Source organism: Mobula hypostoma, chromosome 1 (assembly GCF_963921235.1).
Source record: "Mobula hypostoma chromosome 1, sMobHyp1.1, whole genome shotgun sequence".
Lineage (NCBI taxonomy): Eukaryota > Metazoa > Chordata > Chondrichthyes > Myliobatiformes > Myliobatidae > Mobula > Mobula hypostoma.
In genome coordinates, this window is record NC_086097.1 from 37,114,168 (window position 1) to 37,131,632 (window position 17,465).

A 17,465-nucleotide genomic window follows, 5' to 3' on the forward strand; every position below is an offset into this window, starting at 1 on the left:
TAATGTCCAGATTCTTGGATAAAATTTCAGGAAGTTCTATTCAAACATTTCCAAGTGAAAGATCATGATAGCAACATCTCAAATTGCAATACCAGGAGGCAGGTATTTTTAGATTTCTACATGTATTCATCTCTAGAGTAGTTATAATGAATGTATCAACATAAAATATCCAGGGTCAATCATATAAATTAAATATTCATATATGTTCAACCATTGACTTTAAGATACATTAATATTGGAAAGAAAGGACAGTAATTAAAAGGTATCAATAAATTTTATTCAAAATGAAAATTTAACAATTGCTTGGGCATATTCATTTTTACACAATATAGATTAATTTACTGAGTTTCAATAACAGCTTTTTGAGAAATACTAATAGTTCCTCAATCTTTAATCATCAGATGTTATATTCTCTTTGTCAAAGGGTGCTTACACATCTGTAACCACCTGTATTTACCCTGCATCCCCTTCCTGTAAGTGAATCTCGGCACACGCTCCTTGTAAATAGAAAATGATAATCTTTTTGAGATTGTCACCTGCTGTCTCCAAACAGCTGCCCAAGTTCAATTTATTTGGCTGACAGTCAATTTTCCATTCAGCTGTGATGTGGCTGATAGGATGCTTTTAACGGAAGTCTGGCTGTTGAAATTCCTGGTATCAATCCAAGGGCTACCTTTGAAGCTTCATGTCCATCAGACTAGTTGGACTGCCAGAAAAGACCATTAAATGCATCTTGTAGAGCACGGTAACACGCAAGGGAGGAAGTGTAGCCCCCTGCCAGATCCTGGGGAGTGGCTGTACGAACATGGTTCAGGTACCTTTTAAAACAAAGTGCAGAACTTTAAAAAATGAATTTAACAACAATTTACATGGAAGTTTAATTTGTTACAAGCATCGTTAACACAATCTCCAAAATAAAAACCTTTCTTAGAGAACTGAACTCTGAGCGGTCTTGAATCAGAATTAGGTCTATTATCATCGGTATGTGTCGCGAAATTTGTTAACTTAGCAGCAGCAGTTCAATGCAATACGTAATATAGGAGAGAGAAAAAATAATAATAAATCAATTACAGTATACGTATATTGAATAGATTAAAAATCATGCAAAAACTGAAATAATACATATTTTAAAAGTGAGGTAGTGTTCAAAGGTTCAATGTCTATTTAGGAATCAGATGGCAGAGGGGAAGAAGTTGTTCCTGAATCGCTAAGTTTGTGCCTTCAGGCTTCTGTACCTCCAACCTAATGGGAAAAGGGCATGCCCTGGGTGCTGAAGGTCCTTAATAATGGATGCTGCCTTTCTGAGACGGAGCAATTTCGATTTTGAGGATCACATATTTATGTGTTAGAGAAGCTGACTAGCAATTTAAATTGTTAGATTCGAATTCTATGCTGTGATTGTAATGTAGACTGTAAATTCAATCTAATAGGATGCAATCTAACATGCAATTAAAAGATATCATTAATCATTGAAAATCTCAGCAGTGGCATTGGGTGAGACATGACAAAAATAGTTCTAATGGTGGGGGTGGGGTTAAACTGAATCATGAGAAGCCAAAAACATCACATTCAAGGTGACACACATCAAAGTTGCTGGTGAACGCAGCAGGCCAGGCAGCATCTCTAGGAAGAGGTCCTGACGAAGGGTCTCAGCCTGAAATGTCGACTGTACCTCTTCCTAGAGATGCTGCCTGGCCTGCTGCGTTCACCAGCAACTTTGATGTGTGTTGCTTGAATTTCCAGCATCTGCAGAATTCCTGTTGTTTACATTCAAGGTGAGATGTGATTGATTGCATAGCAGCACAATTCTCTACATATGCACTTGAGGGACAGAACAGATGAATGTTTTTGTATTCTTCACTGTATTGCCTGTGATTCAACCAGACTTCAGGTTAAATTTAAAATTTATTTCACAAGTAGCAAAGATGATGATTATCTTTTGCTTTAAGACAGCTATGTTGAAAGTGAATTTTGAGTAAACCAGGAGCACAGTTGTATAGTCTGTTATTTTTATAGCACATAATAGAAAATGGTATTTTTACTCTTATAGTGCACCTTCCATAAAACAGAAAATATATTTAATTGCGTAAGAAATCATAGCAGCTAGTACATGGAACAGGGATCTATATTTAGCTGCAGTTTACAATATTGTCTAACTTGATTCAACTTTATCAGTATTCTTCAGATTATAGGCTACATTTGAGTCTACCTGTTTACACGTCTGAGCTATTCTCATTCCATATTTAAAAAGTGCTTCACACAGGTTAAAAATAATAAAAGTGTTTTGGATTCTGCTTAGTGGGAGAAACTTTGATGAGATTCTTTCAAGGAAGGGAATAACCAAAAATTATTGAAACACCATTGTAATTTTTCCAACATCTGCCTCTGCGACACGGATGGATGAGCATCCTGACTATTAAAACAGCAGTAATGCAGAGATAAGAAATGTGATCTTCACAGTACAATGAGTCATTATGCTCAGGAGAGAACAGAAAGGAAAGGAAGAAGAGGAGATGAATCATCTTGGTTTATTTAGTAAAAACACAAATTCTGACATTTGCATCCAATTCTAATAGTTAAGAGTTGGAATCTTAAACATTTTGCATTTTGAACCTTCAAGTTGAATGTAATTCCTCTGTAAAAAAAAATGGTTGAGAAATACTTTACAAATGAAGTGAAAGTGACAAATAGCACCTTGATCTTCATAAATTCATTTAGGTTATTCCAATCTTTAGAATACCTGGAGAAATGACAAATTAAGTCACTAGAACCCAACAAAATACTTAGTTTTGGTTATAAAAATAACTGCTCATTTTCTGAAAGAAGTTTTTTTTTGCTATATCCTGCATGATTTGGAGAAAGGCTTTACAATCTTAATGAATATTAATCTTCAGAATTCCTAGTAAATACTGATACAGCGGTCTAAATGAGCCATGAGCCATATATATTCCCATACAGACCTCCTATTTTTAAAAGAATCAGATTTATCATCATCAGCATGTGTGGTGATATTTGTTCACTTAGTAGCAGCAGTTCATTGCAATACGTGATAATACAGAAAGAAAAAAAATTGCAGTAGGTATATGTACAGTATATTAAATAGATTAATTTAGTGCAAAAACAGAAATAATATATACATTTTTTTTTAAAGGTGAGGTAGTGTACATGGGTTCTATGTCAATATAGGATTTGTATGGCAGAGGGGAAGAAGCTATTCCTGAATCACTGAATGTGTATGCCTTCAGGCTTCCCTGATGGTAACAATGAGAGGATGTCCTGGGTGATGGGGGTCCTTAATAAGGCACGTCACCTTTCAGAGGCACCACTCATTCAAGATGTCTTGAGTACTACAGAGGCTAGTACCCAAGATGGAGCCAACTCATTTTACGACTTTCTGCAGCTTCTTTCGGTCTTGTGCAGAAGCACCCCCCCCACCCCCACCCCCACTGTACCACACAGTGATGCAGCCTGTCAGAATGCTCTCCATGGCACATCTATAGAAGATAGACGTGCAGGAACTTGAAAGTGTCTCCATTTCTGATCCCTCTATGAGGACTGGTTCGTGTTCCCTCATCTTACTCTTCCTGAAGTCCACAATCAGCTCTTTCGTCTTACTGACGTTGAATGCAAAAGTATCAATTATTCTGGTTCACTAGCTTTTGATCAGAAAGAGTAGCGCAAGGAAGACAAACTTTACACATTGTGATTTTTCAATATTTTGTTTTGATAATACATGGATCAGAATTTTGAACCCACATTTCAATACTTCGGAATATATTTAAGTTTGCTCTTTAAAGAAAATATGTTATGCTAAGTCCTTCAAAGTCATTTCAGGAAAAAAGTATAATGCTGGTATCTTCATACAGACTTTTATTACAAAAGGTCCACATGACAACAGGAAGCATCAGTTGCCAACAAATAACAGGAAGCACCAACTTCCCAACAATGCTCTTAAGCCAGAGCTTTCTCTCTCTCTTTTGACTAACTATCAAAATCAAAGTTTTTGTCCATTCTTCAACTAACCTAATCATAAGAATTTACAAACAGTAGCTGCTCAAACATTTCACTAAACTCATGAAGTTTAACAATATCTTTTCTCAAAAATATTTGTAGTTCTACATCTTCTTCAGCAGACCTAGAAAGGAAGAGGATGAGATAGTTGGTGGGGGGTGGTTGAGAGACAGAAGAGAATATGGAAATATCTTTTGGCAATTTTTCTGGTAATTCTGTCATTACTGATTACAGTGCTAATGCTTCAAATAATCTGGAAGCAACATTTTTGAGTTCAAGTAGATATCAATGTCATATCAGTTTGCAAGCTTTAATTCAAAAATGTCAAATTGATTTCCACCTGCTCCACACACATCTTTTAAATCTATCGGTAATTTTGTTTTATATTTTGTCAATGCTGCAACCTTTGAAAGAGAGGATTTCAGGTTTACTTAATTGTTTCTAACTAAGTAAATTTCACAACAAATGTTTTGCAGGATTGTCAAATATTAAGCCATGTAATGTTATACTTATTCAAGTATTATTAAGGGAGTGGATCCAGGGTCAAGATGATCAACTGTTACCATCAGAACAGAGAAACATTCTAATGAAAGGAAAACCCGGCCATTATATTAAGGAACAGCCACTCATCAATTTTGGATCTTCTAAACCAATTCAAGCAATAAATCAGGCGTGAGATATTACGAATAGTCCCTTGTTTGTGGAGAGTGGTTGCAAGATTTAAATTGCAAAAGGGGCCCTTTGAAACTTTTCAGTGGGTCTGAGATATCATGGTTCAGAATGATATCAGGCCTACAAGCAGAATTGAGGTTTAAGCAGAGTGGTCATTGTTGGAGTGGACAGAGTTAGAATGGAGATCTTGAGACTTTGGTTCAAGAGGCTTCAGCAAGAAGGGGTGGAGACTATGGTATGTTTCTGGTAATTTTTTTCTTTGTCTCTTTGTAACTAGCTAGAGTAATGGGAACAGATCCAGCGTCAGTTCTTTGTGCCAGATATGGGAGATCTGGGAGACTATGTTAAGGAACTGGAGCTACAGCTGGATGATCTGTGGCTCACTCAGAAGAATGAATTGATAGATAGGAGCTACAAAGAGGTAGACAGCCATAAGTTGAAGAAAGCAGGTAACTGGGGTGACTGTTATGAGACGAGGGGGAAAGCTGCAGTGACTGGTTTCCTGGTACTGAGCCTGGCTCTGTGGCTTAGAACAGAAGAGGCAAGAAGAGGAGTGCCATAGTTGGAGGATTAAATGGCTGAGCTAAGACTTTTCTCTTTGGAGCGAAGGAGGATAAGAGATAACTTGACAGAGATGTGTAAGATAAGACGCATAGATCAAGCTGACAGCCCAGAAGCTTTTTCCCAGGGCAGAATTTTAAGTTGATTGATGGAAAGCATGTTGTTGTTGAGTGCCGTTGAATTGCTGTCAATTCATGGCAACCCTATGAATAGTGTAGTTGTCCATAGGGTTTTCGAGGCAAGATACAGAAGTAGATTGAGATTGCCAGGCCTTTCTACATGGAATGTATGGGGGGGAGGGGCAAATGTCAGAGGTGTATTTTTTTTTAATTAAACACAGAGAATATGTTAGGTGCATGGAACACCCTGTCAGCATTGGTGGTAGACGCATTCGGTGCATTTAAGAAATTGTTGGATAGGCAACATGAGTGAAAGTAAAATTGGAGGCTATGTAGGAGAGGTTAAATTGATCTTGGAGTAGTTAAAAGATCAGTACAACATCATGGGCCAAAGAGCCTTCACTGTGCTGAAATGTTCTAAGTTCCAAATAAATTTTGAAGTGTAATTTCTGTTTTATAGACAAGAATGCTAATTGAAATACAGAAAGGTCCAATAATGAACAAAGATTTAAATGATCCACCTTATTTTTGTTGATTAGCAAGTAAAATACATTGAATAGAGCATATTATAATCAAAGGCAGGCAATATGCAATTACTTAGTACTGTAATTAGATTTCAAGTTTCAGATATAGGCATGTTTTAAATCACCTGAACAGCATTAATTATATTTCTAAACTAAAATGATTATGCAGCTCAAGGAAATGTAATTTGACCAAGATAAAGATTTGCTTGACATTGAGTACAATTTTGGTAGTCCTATAATCAGGTAATCACCATTGACCACATGCTAATCAATCAACGCTTCTACTCAGCTTGATGATTTAGGGCAGGCAGCCTCTGCACAGAGGAAGCAGGTCACAGTTTTACAAATGATAGATATTTGTTTTTCCCATTAATGTACCAGTCCAGATAAAGTACAGGTGCTATCAGACTGTTATGGATGCAACCCTCACTCAAGAGACCTCAACACATAGCTGAACATATGTTTTCCTGCAGAATTGAAGGAATGCTGTCTACTGCAGGTGCCATTTTTGGGTGAAGTGTAAACTAGCCAAGTGTAAGTGTAACCAAGGCCTATGCTAGCTTTTTGTTAGAAACAAGATCACTGGCACAAATGGACAAAGGAGTTTTTCCAGTTTATTGTTCATTAGAACATCAGCCTTTAACCAATTTCATTAAAGAACAGATTAACAAATCATTACATTTAGACAAAACTGATTCCTATATTTGCCTATAATTATAATAATGACAACATTTCATAAATTATTACAACACTATCAATTTTTCAATAGGGCTTAATTTGAAGTAAAGCCTTTTGGGTCGTCCAGAGATTACAAAAGGCACTCTATTCATTTTTAAGTGCCTTTCAGGTTTACAGGTCACTTTTTCCCCAGATGAGAGATATTGTTGCAGAAGCCACTCTGGCACCAAGTTACTGCATCACAATTCAAGCCATCAGAGTTCAGTTCTATCCTTTGCACTTTCTGTATGGAATGTGTACATTCTGCTATGACCATGTGGGCTTTCTCTAGGTGCTCTAGTTTCCTTCCACATCCAATATGATAGTATTTCACTGAGGCTGCCGGAAAGGCAAAGAGACACCAAATACCACACCATCCTAAATAGCACACAATCCTAATGATGTTAGTTAAGCAAAACTGTACAATGTAAATAGAAAATATGTAAAACCTACCAACAAAATTGGCCTTGAATACTGAAGAAGGTCTTAAATGATTTTACCTGGGCTAATACCGGAAATTTAAAGGAGTCTGTTTTCTTATAGCTTCACATCTTTGTGTTTTTCCCATTTTTCTTTTCCTGCCAAGGTTGTCAGTCCCAAACCCCTCACGTTCTCAACCTTTAGTCCGATCACCTAATATCTGACTCAATCAACTCTTCAAAAGCCATCCATCTTCTCTTCAACCAACATTCCTCCTCCCAAATCTCAAACTTTTCTTCAACTTGCTCTCCAACACTTCATCCATGCAATGACATGAGAATAGAATGGGCCCTGAACTCTGAATAGGCCTTAAGCCTCGTGTGGTAGCATAATCAAAGATTAGGATTTATTAAGCCAACAAGATTTAATGTTCATACATGAAACAGATGGTTCATTATCTTTAACAGAACCTTAGTACAGCACCAGCCTTATTCTAACTGACCCTCTTTAGCTTCTTTGTATAAGTTGACCCTGTTAATATGGAGCAACTGACATCAAAGTTAGGCAATTACTTAATTTTCAATAAAGCCTGCATGCTATTTTATCATGTTGTACAAAGCATATTTTTTACAATAAAACATGAAAGAAATAAACACATTTCTTTGACATTATGTGAGTTTCGGAATTAAACTACTAAGCATGTGGACTCTCAATCTTACCGCATTTCAGTACGGTTCTGATACAAACCATGCACCTGGTTTTGATCTTTGGTGTAAATTGGCAGTAAAGCCTCATTCCATCCCCCACATCTAGTGACATGCAACTTTTTTGACTAAAGCCCAACAAAAATGTTGAGTATTTATTAAAGCCTTATGGACCATTATAGCTTCCAGTAATCACCCTTGTTCCCACCATGTTGGGAATCATGCCCTCAATCAATAAATTAATTTGAACTGTTCCAAGTGACCTGTAAACCTGAAAGGCACTTACTACTTTACATTTTGTTTTTTCTTTGCAGTTAATTCAATACATATAAGCATTCCAAAACATTTATTTCAATATTCACTTAGATCATATATTTTTCTTTGTTCCACAGTATATACCTAAAGATCGTATGAAGTTGTAGTCATCAATTATCCAGAAACACTGTCTAGCAGAGCAAGCTCAATGGGCCAAATGGCTTCATTCTGCTCCTATGTCTTCCGGTCTTATGATCATTATGGATTAGAACAAAGTGAAGCATGCAGTGCAATTTTAAAACAAGAGGGAAAACAAATAGGTCTTCAGTTCATAGAGCTACTTCTGCCCTCACCACCATTTTTGCCTACAGTAGATTTCTAAATGCAGGTATGTCTGAAGTTTGACAATGGGAATTATTACTTATTGCAACACGAATTCAGTGTGTTCAAGACTATTTTAGAAGTGGCTTACTGATTCATTTCACCACTTGAATACAGGTGGTCTTTGTATTGTCATTGAAAACCTCTGATATTTTCTTGAAACATTAAGCTAAGTGTTGTTTGGCAATAATTTAACAGTGAGGTGATCCAGTCAATACTCAGTAAAGAATGAAAATACTTGACGTACACTTTAAATTATGTTTTATAGAGTCACACCACTACTTATCCAAATATTGCTCAACATATAAGAATGTGTCAAGAATATAATTAGGTCAAAGGCTACATTATTCAGCTATTATCAGTGAATAATTAAGACTATTTTGCCTCCCTACATGGGCATAATAATGCTTACCCACAGTTCTAACAGCTGTCATCCCTTCAACTGCACACTGCAAAAAACTGCAAGCTGTACAAATATCCCCCTTGCAGCCACATGGTTATCAATTTTAAAAAAAACAAATTTACAAACTAAAATAAGCGTTGTACTGAGTTATGAGAGCAATCGCATTACCATTTTTTGCTGCTTTGAAAACATCTTCTTTGAATTATGTAATCCATATCACAGTACAAGTAGTTCATTAGATATATTCAATGGGCCCAGCTGACCTAATAACACACATGTATATACAAGGACATGAAATCGAATAGATAACATGACCATATTTCTTCAAAAGTGAGACTAAAAGGAAAAGGAGCAAATAATGGTGAGAAAGAAGTGGCTCAAGTAATGCAGTAAAAATACAAAACAATTCACTGTTCTTTGCAGTACTATATAAAAGGATAAATGCCGGTAAGTCTGGATAAAACCTGATGATTAACAAATAAACTTATCAAGCACTATGCCAGAAATTCAAAAGTGTCAGGGGGCAGAAGTAAGTGTACCAAGGAGAAGGCTCTTAGTAAGCTAAAAAGTCTGAAGGTAGATAAGTCACCTAAACCAGATAGACTACGCCCCAGGGTTCAGAAAGAGGTAGCTGAAGGGATTGTGGAGGGATTAGTAATGATCTTTCAAGAATCACTAGACTGTAGAGAACTGGAAAATTGCAAATGTCACACTGACCTTTGAGAAAGGAAATTACAGGCTCGTTAGCCTGACTTCAGTGGTTGAGATGATGTGGAGTCCATTATTTAGGATGAGATTTCAGGGTACTTGGAGGTACATGATAAAGCAGGCCAAAGTCAGCACAGTTTCCTTAAGGGGAAATTTTGCCTCATAAATCTGTTGGAATTCTTTGAGAAAATAACAGCCAGGATATACAAAGAAGAGTCAGTGAATGTTGTTTATTTGGATTTTCAGGCCTTTGACAGGGTGCCACACATGAGGCTGCTTAACATGATAACAGCCCATTGCATTACAGGAAAGATGCTAGCAGTGACAGAAGATTGGCTGATGGCAAGAGGCAAAAAGTTAAGAATGACGAGGGCCTAGTCTGGCTGGCTGCCAGCGACAAGTGGTGTTCTGCAGAGGTCATTATTGGAATTGCTTCTTTTCACATTATATGTCAATGATTTGGATGATGGAATTGATGGTTTTGTAGCCATGCTTGCAGATGATACAAAGATAGGTGGAGGGGAAGAGGTGTTGAGGAATCAAGGAGTCTGCTGAAGGACTTGGACGGATTGTGGAAATGGGCAAATAAGTGGCACATGGAATATAGTGTAGGGAAATGTATGGTCATATACATTGGTAGAAGGAATAAAGGTTAAGACTATTTTCTAAACAGGGAGAAAATTCAAAATTCAGAGGTGCGAAGGGAATTGGGAGTCCTTGTGCATGATTCCCTAAAGATTAGCTTGCAGGTTGGGCTGGTGGTAAGGAAGGCAAATACAATGTTAGCATGCATTTAGAGAAGACAAGAATATAAGAGCAAGAATGTGATGCTGAGGCAACAAGTTCGCAGACGACACCATGGTGGTTGGTCTGATCAGAGGGGATAACGAGACGGCCTACAGGGACGAGGTTCTGCACCTGTCCGTGTGGTGCGCCAACAACAATCTGGCCCTTAACACCCAAAAGACCAAGGAGATCATTGTGGACTTCAGGCATGCCAGCAGTCACACTCACGTCCCCATCTACATCAACGGAACTGTAGTGGAGCGTGTATCAAGCTTCAAATTCCTTGGTGTCCACATTCCGAGGATCTCACCTGGTCCCTGAACTCCTCCATCCTGATCAAAAAGGCCCAACAGCACCTTTATTTCCTGCAGAGCATAAAGAAAGCTCACCTCTGTCCCAGGATACTGACGGACTTTTACCACTGTACCATTGAGAGCATACTCACCAACTACATTTCAGTGTGGTATGGCAACTGTCCCGTATCGGACCGCAAAGCACTCCAGCGTGTGGTGAAAACTGCCCAGTGGATTATCGGCACCCAATTGCCCACCATTGAGAACACCTACCATAAATGCTGCCTGGGCAGGGCGAAAAACATTATCAGGGATGCATCTCACCCTAACCATGGACTTTTTACTCTCCTCCCATCCGGTAGGCACTACAGAAGCCTCCGCTCCCGCACCAGCAGGCACAGGAAGAGCTTCTTCCCTGAGGCTGTGACACTGCTGAACCTCTCATCATAGCACTAAGCAGTATTGCATCCGTATTGTACTGTCTCAGTACTTTTATATTTGTGACCTGTAGCCCTTTTTTTATTCGCAGTTATTTTGTAAATAACACTATTTTTTGCACATCTGGTCAAAAGCTAAATGCATTTCATTGGCTTTGTATCTGTACTCGGCATAATGACAATAAAGTTGAAACTAATCTAATCTAATCTAATATGGCATTGGTCAGACCTTGCTTAAGAGTAGGTTTGAACCCATTTAAGAACAATGTGCTGATATTGGAGAGAGTCCAGTGGAGGTTTATGAGAATTATTCTGGGAATGAAAGGGTTAACACACAAGGAACACTTGATCAGGGCCTGTAACTGCTGGAGTTTAGAAGAATGAAAGGGGATCCCACCAAAACCTATTGAATAATGAAAGGCCTAGACAGAGTGGATGTGGAGAGGGTGTTTCCAGTAGTGGGTGAGTCTAGGACCAGAGGGTCCAGCCTCAAGAATAGAGTAATATCTATTTAGAACAGAGATGAGAAGGAATTTCTTTGGCCAGAGGGTGGAAATTTATGGAATTCATTGTCTGCGATGGCTTTGGAGGCCAAGTCACTAAGTATTGAAGCAAAGATTGAAAGGTACTTGGTTACTCAGGGCCTCAAAGGTTACATGGAGAAGGCAGGAGAATAAGGTCAAGAGGGATAATAAATGGAATGTCAGTAGACTTGATGGGCCAAGTGGCAGATTCTGCTCTTGCATCTTATAATACTGTATGAAATTAGGTTACGGTTTTCAATTGCTTTTTGTTTTCAGAAACTTTCCATACACTTTTTAATTTGGCCAATTTAAGTGGTAGTAGAGTCACAAAATTATTATAAGGTTGTAAGCCCAAGACCTGAGTGAATTTTTTTTAAGATAAAAACTGTATTCAACTTGCTTGATAATTAAAAGTAGTTACATTCTCCTCAAAATTAATTGTTTAGTGATGTACCTGATATATACTAAATTACATTTTCTGCAGTTTCAATTATCTGTGCACGGGTTTGAAGGCAGCATTAATCAGCCGCAATCATTAAATGGTACGGCAGGCTTGAAAATCACGACAGCCTGTCTACATCTGCTCCCATTTTCCTGTGTTCCTATGTTAATAGTTGCTATGTTTGTCACAAAAGTATATCCATTTGGGCTTTTAACATAATTTATAAAATTAATACTATTTTTACTCTGAAACTACCAACATTGTTTTCTCATGACATTGTGTTACTTACTAACCATAAAAGCTGACAGATTAATGGACACTAGAGGGCAAAATTACTCTGATTAAAGAGCTGTGATCTAAATAGAATTGACAGTATCTTGAGGTGTTAATAGGAACTGCATAAAAGATTGAAAATAATTAATTAGTGAATAAGCAATTGCCTCAATAAAGAAAGTATGATATCAGTAGTGATTTTGTACAGGTTCCTATTTCACTAACTCAGTAAAAGGCAGATATAGTAAAACGGAGCAAAATACCCTTTAGTCACCTTAAAAAAACTTATCACTGCATAATACTATCACAAGACTATATAGTAATATTTTACGGGCATATGTGTTTAATGGTACTACTACATAAAATTTAAAATATAAAATGTATTCTTGCTCTCTGGTTATGCTTGCCTTTTTCCAGTGCTGGAGAATAGAAAGTCTGAATTCAATCCCATTTCTGAAATCTCTCAAGGGCCTCCCAAATGTCTGCAGCAAAATTTCTTCATGCTCTGCTTAGTTTAATAAATAATTCCAATGAATTTTCTAAAACCACAGTGAACAAGAACATTTTCTCTCACTCAGAGGAATAGGGCTAAAGTTGAAATGTTATTTACTTTATAGCATTAATAATAACGATTCTGTTTATTCTACATTATACCCTACCCCATCATTCCAAATATTTTTTACTAATGAAAGCTATTCACAAATTAAAAGATGAAAAGGCAGAGAAGCAGAATTAGGACATTTGGCCCATCGTGTGCTCTGTCATAACATCATGGGTGATTTATTATCCCTCTCAACCCCATTCTTCTGCCTTGTCCCCATAACCTTTGACACCCTTACTAATCAAGAACTTATCAACCTCCAGTTTAACAGAATAACAAATGCAAAAACAGACATATGGCAACAAATAAAAGAACTAGATACTTGGTTCAAAAACCAGTTAAGGAATGCTGTTCTTCCTAATACTTACTAATGCAGATAACTTGGTACCTAATCAATTTACTACATTCAAGGGACAAGTTTCTAGGTCTACCAAAGCGAAAACATCAGATTCCATCAGGGAATAAGTCTTAACCTTCTACTCAATGTATCGTTTTAATTAGAAATTAATTAATCCTAGCCTATCTAAATTTTGTGAAGTACCTTGATCCATTAGCTAGTGTATTCTGCATGACATTGCCAGAAAACTCATTCTAAGAGGAATGAGCAGTCTGTGAATTTGCAGTTTTCTATAAAAGCAATGTTGTACAAACTTCTCAAAACTTAAACCCAACATTTGGAACATAATACTGAATTGCATTCTACATGTAATTGTTATTAAAACTGATCATGGTCACAAAAGGTACAAACATGCAGCAGAGAGCTCAGGTGAGATGTGATCACCATGTGCTGTGGTGTCTACTGCTCCTCAGTAAACGACAATGGCTTTTTTCTCTGACACCCTCAAGGTACTTTAATGCAACATTTCTAGAGAATGTTTATTCCTTTTCTATGTACAAAATATATTGCAAGGTACAGTAACAGTGGGGCACAATACCACTTTACACATAACTATTCACTTTGCATAGTATATTAGAGTAAGGCAGACAATCTGGCTGCTGGCATACTGTACAGAATGCACTAGTGATTGCTCATAATCTGCTTATAACACAAGGTCACAAAAAAGGCTGGAAAAGGCAATGTCCTAGCCACGGTTACCCAGGTCAAGTATCAGATCATATCCTTTTGTTTTATCAACTGCAAAGTTATAAAGAATAGTGGGAAATTTTCAAGCCACTACACCCCAGCAATCCCTGACAAACCCAGTTAACCCTAACCTAATCACAAGACAATTTACAATGACCAATTAATCTACTCATTATGTCTTTGGACTGTGGAAAGAAGCCAGGGAACCCAGGAAAAACCCTCACATTTCACGGGGAGGACATATAGTCTCTTTGCATAACAGCACCAGAATTGAACTCCAAAATGCTCCAAGCTGTAATAGCATCACGCTAAACCCTACGCTACGCAAAATATATCACCTCAATGTCTTCCACTAACAACTTTATAAATTCACAGAAAGCTTGTAGCCAAGTACATTTCTTCCTCCAAATGTTCCCTACAAATGTCACAGGCGGGCTTTTCTGGCCAGTGGTATCCAACAAAAATTTGCATTCAATCCAATAATGATGATTTTTCCACAACTTAAGAAAATTACAGTTCACTGTTGGTGTTAAAGCTGGGTCTTGTCTAGAATGAAGGACAGGTGGGGATGACAATACTAACCTGACAAATCTAGCTCTGTTGTAGTTTATAAAAACATGCACTTGTTTATCTTAATGGGGCTGAGGTGTTGTTACTCTCACAAGAGAGAATTCAAAGCAAACAAAATCTGGTCAAGCTAACCGCACTTGAGGACTCTTACTTCAATAGTACAAGCATGCTGATTTGAATTTGTCTTGACTATAATTTTAAATTTTCTTTCTTCTTTAGTATAACTGATAAAACTGCATGTTACAAATTAGGCAGCTTCCACAAAAAAAGGCTCTGCATTATGAGGAAATCAAACCTTTGAAGTCTTTTAAATATCAGACAAATAAATTCAGAATACAAGAGTAGACCATTTAGTCCCTCAAATCTGCTTAATGCAAAGATGCATTTTGATTGTCCCGTTCTATTTCTCAATATTAGCATGCCTTTGCTTCATTTCTCATGATACCCATACTGAATAAGAATCTGTAGATTTCACTTTATCAGCATCCACATACTTGTGAAGTCACAAGATCCAGGTGTTCTCTATACTTCCTGAAAGCCGCTTCCTCCCACTTCACTCCTAATAGCCCAATTACATTAAATAATTTGACATGGAGTCATTGAAATGATAAACTATTTGTTCATCATGACAATACCAGCTTTTATATACAGCAAATCAAAAATTTACCTCTCGGTCTCACCATTTTTAAAACACTTTTAAAAGTTAATTCATATTATCCTTTATTCTTTCTCCCATCATTTTACTCTCTCTACATTAAGTTTCTTCGGCTCATATTTTCAACTTACATCCTCCAAGAGTCATTTTGTATCTTACTTATTAGATTCATTTTCATGCAATTTGGAAATTATGCCTAACTTCACTGCATCAAAGCAAATTTACACAAATTCTTTAGCTTTTTTAAAGAAGGCAAACTCTTATCAGAATTTATATGACTGCACAGATGGTTTAGAAATAATTGAATATAGATAATATTGCAAATCCGTAGCAGGTCAGGCAACATCTGTAGAGAAGGAAACAGAATTGTCCTTTAAGGCTGATGATGGAGATGCCTAATCTGCTGAGTTTCTTCATTATTTTCTGTTCATATTTTCAGCATCAACAGTTTTTTAATGGAGATCAAATCAATAGGTCAAATGAACAAGAAACTTTCTACTAGCCTGTGTACTAGCTGATTAGGGGATGGTGAATTGAAAATTTGGATAAGGGCTACAAGGAGATATGATAAAGAACTTTGTTAAAAAAAAACCTCCGCAATTCATAGTGACTTGGAAGCCACTGCATAAGAAGATCTGAAACATAGGCAAATAATAATTCTGGAAGCCAGATGGATAAGTGTAAATACATGCAGGGTACTGGAGGCAGAGCATGGGGAAGAGGCTGATATATTGTTTCACAGAAAGCTGGCATAGACTTAATAGGCAGAATGGTCTCCCTCAGTACAGTTATATTGTTTTTGTAACCTTCCTTCAAATCCTTTTAACAAACTGGAGCAAACAGTTCAAATGCTATAAATGAGGCCCTATCTATAAAACTGATTTTTTTAAAACGTGTGCAAGGACAAATGAGCTCTCCGCTCATACTCTGTTTACCGTGTTTCCCATGTTCAAAAAACTTTGATGGGTCAGGGAGTGAGGGAGAAACATGTAAGGCAACCTGAGGTCTAAGTGTGAGACAAAAGAGAGAATGTTTCCTTCATTTAAATTTTCATAAAATAACACAGCTGAATTCCAAAACAGAATAATTTTCATTAAAACACTGCTGTATTATCAAACCAAATGATTACTCCATCTATGTTGCATCTATATTAATTGTGCACACTGTGAGACAGATTTTAATTTTTAACACTCATGTAACTGAGAGAGGAAGCAAGTGAAAAGTTAGAGGGCGAGGTAAAAATCAGTTATACTCCGTACAACTCATTGTCAGTTTAGTACCCTGCTCTTCTATATGCTTCCAACATCTGGACTAATGACAGCAGGCATCGCAAGTCACCTAATAAGTTGTGCGCATGTATTTTAGGTTCTGCCTGTTCCTACTACATTGAAACTAAGCCATGATAGTTGTTCATTACAGTTACTAAAACAGCAGTTGGTGGTGATCTATACTTTTAGCAAACATTACAAATAAAAGTCATTAAAATTGCCTTAGATAGCCCTAACAATGCTATACGTCCCCTAACTATTTTGCCTCTTCTGCTCACATTGCAACACCCCTCTCCCCAGCACAATAAAGGTCCAGGGAAATGGAGACCACTTCCATTATCTTAGTAGGCATTTCTCACCAAAGACGTTGAGCATGAAATTCACAACCACCTTCAATACTCCTAAAACAAAGGAGCAGAACCAGGTCATTCAACCATCAAGTCTGCTCCACCATTCTATCATGGCTGACTAATCATCCCCCTCAACCACCTTCTCCAGTCTTTTCCCCATAACCTTTGCCACCCTTACTAATCAAGAACCTATCAACCTCAGTTTTAAATACACCCAGTATCTTGGTCTCCACAGCCATCCGTGGCAATGAATTCCAAAGATTCATCACCTGATCCTTGAACGAAATTCCTCTTCGTCTCTGTTCTAAAGGGACTGCTTGTATTCCACATAACCTTTGGCTGATTAAGGAAAAGTGTTTGTAAAAAAACACAATCTCAGACTTGAGACAAAACTCATGGTCTATGAGACGTAATGATGCTCTCCCGACTGTATATTTCCAAGACCTGGACCATGTACTGTAGACACCTCAAGGCACCGGGAAAAAATAACACCAATGCTGCCTCCACAAAATTCTCCAACTGACTCAAATGACAAATAAACCTACATCAGTGTCCTTTTCCAGGTCACAGCCTCTGTATTGATTTTCTAGTTACACTCAATTTGGATGCATAACACCAACTCCAACACGGGATTCCAAACCCTCCCCTGAGAAGAGATTACCAGCTGAACAGCCTCCTTGAACAAACTGACTCCTGGAAATCTCTGC

General features: G+C 37.4%; 1 protein-coding gene across 1 annotated transcript in view; it reads right to left on the reverse strand.

Annotated features, from left to right (window-relative positions):
- Positions 1 to 253: 253 nt before the first annotated feature.
- The window catches only part of mnat1 (MNAT1 component of CDK activating kinase), a 135,179-nt gene continuing 117,967 nt past the window's right edge, over positions 254 to 17,465 (reverse strand). Inside the window, exon 8 of the mRNA XM_063046567.1 lies at positions 254 to 818. Within this exon, the coding sequence (XP_062902637.1) occupies positions 698 to 818 (121 nt within the window). The 3' untranslated portion in view covers positions 254 to 697. The remainder of the gene's footprint in view (positions 819 to 17,465) is intronic.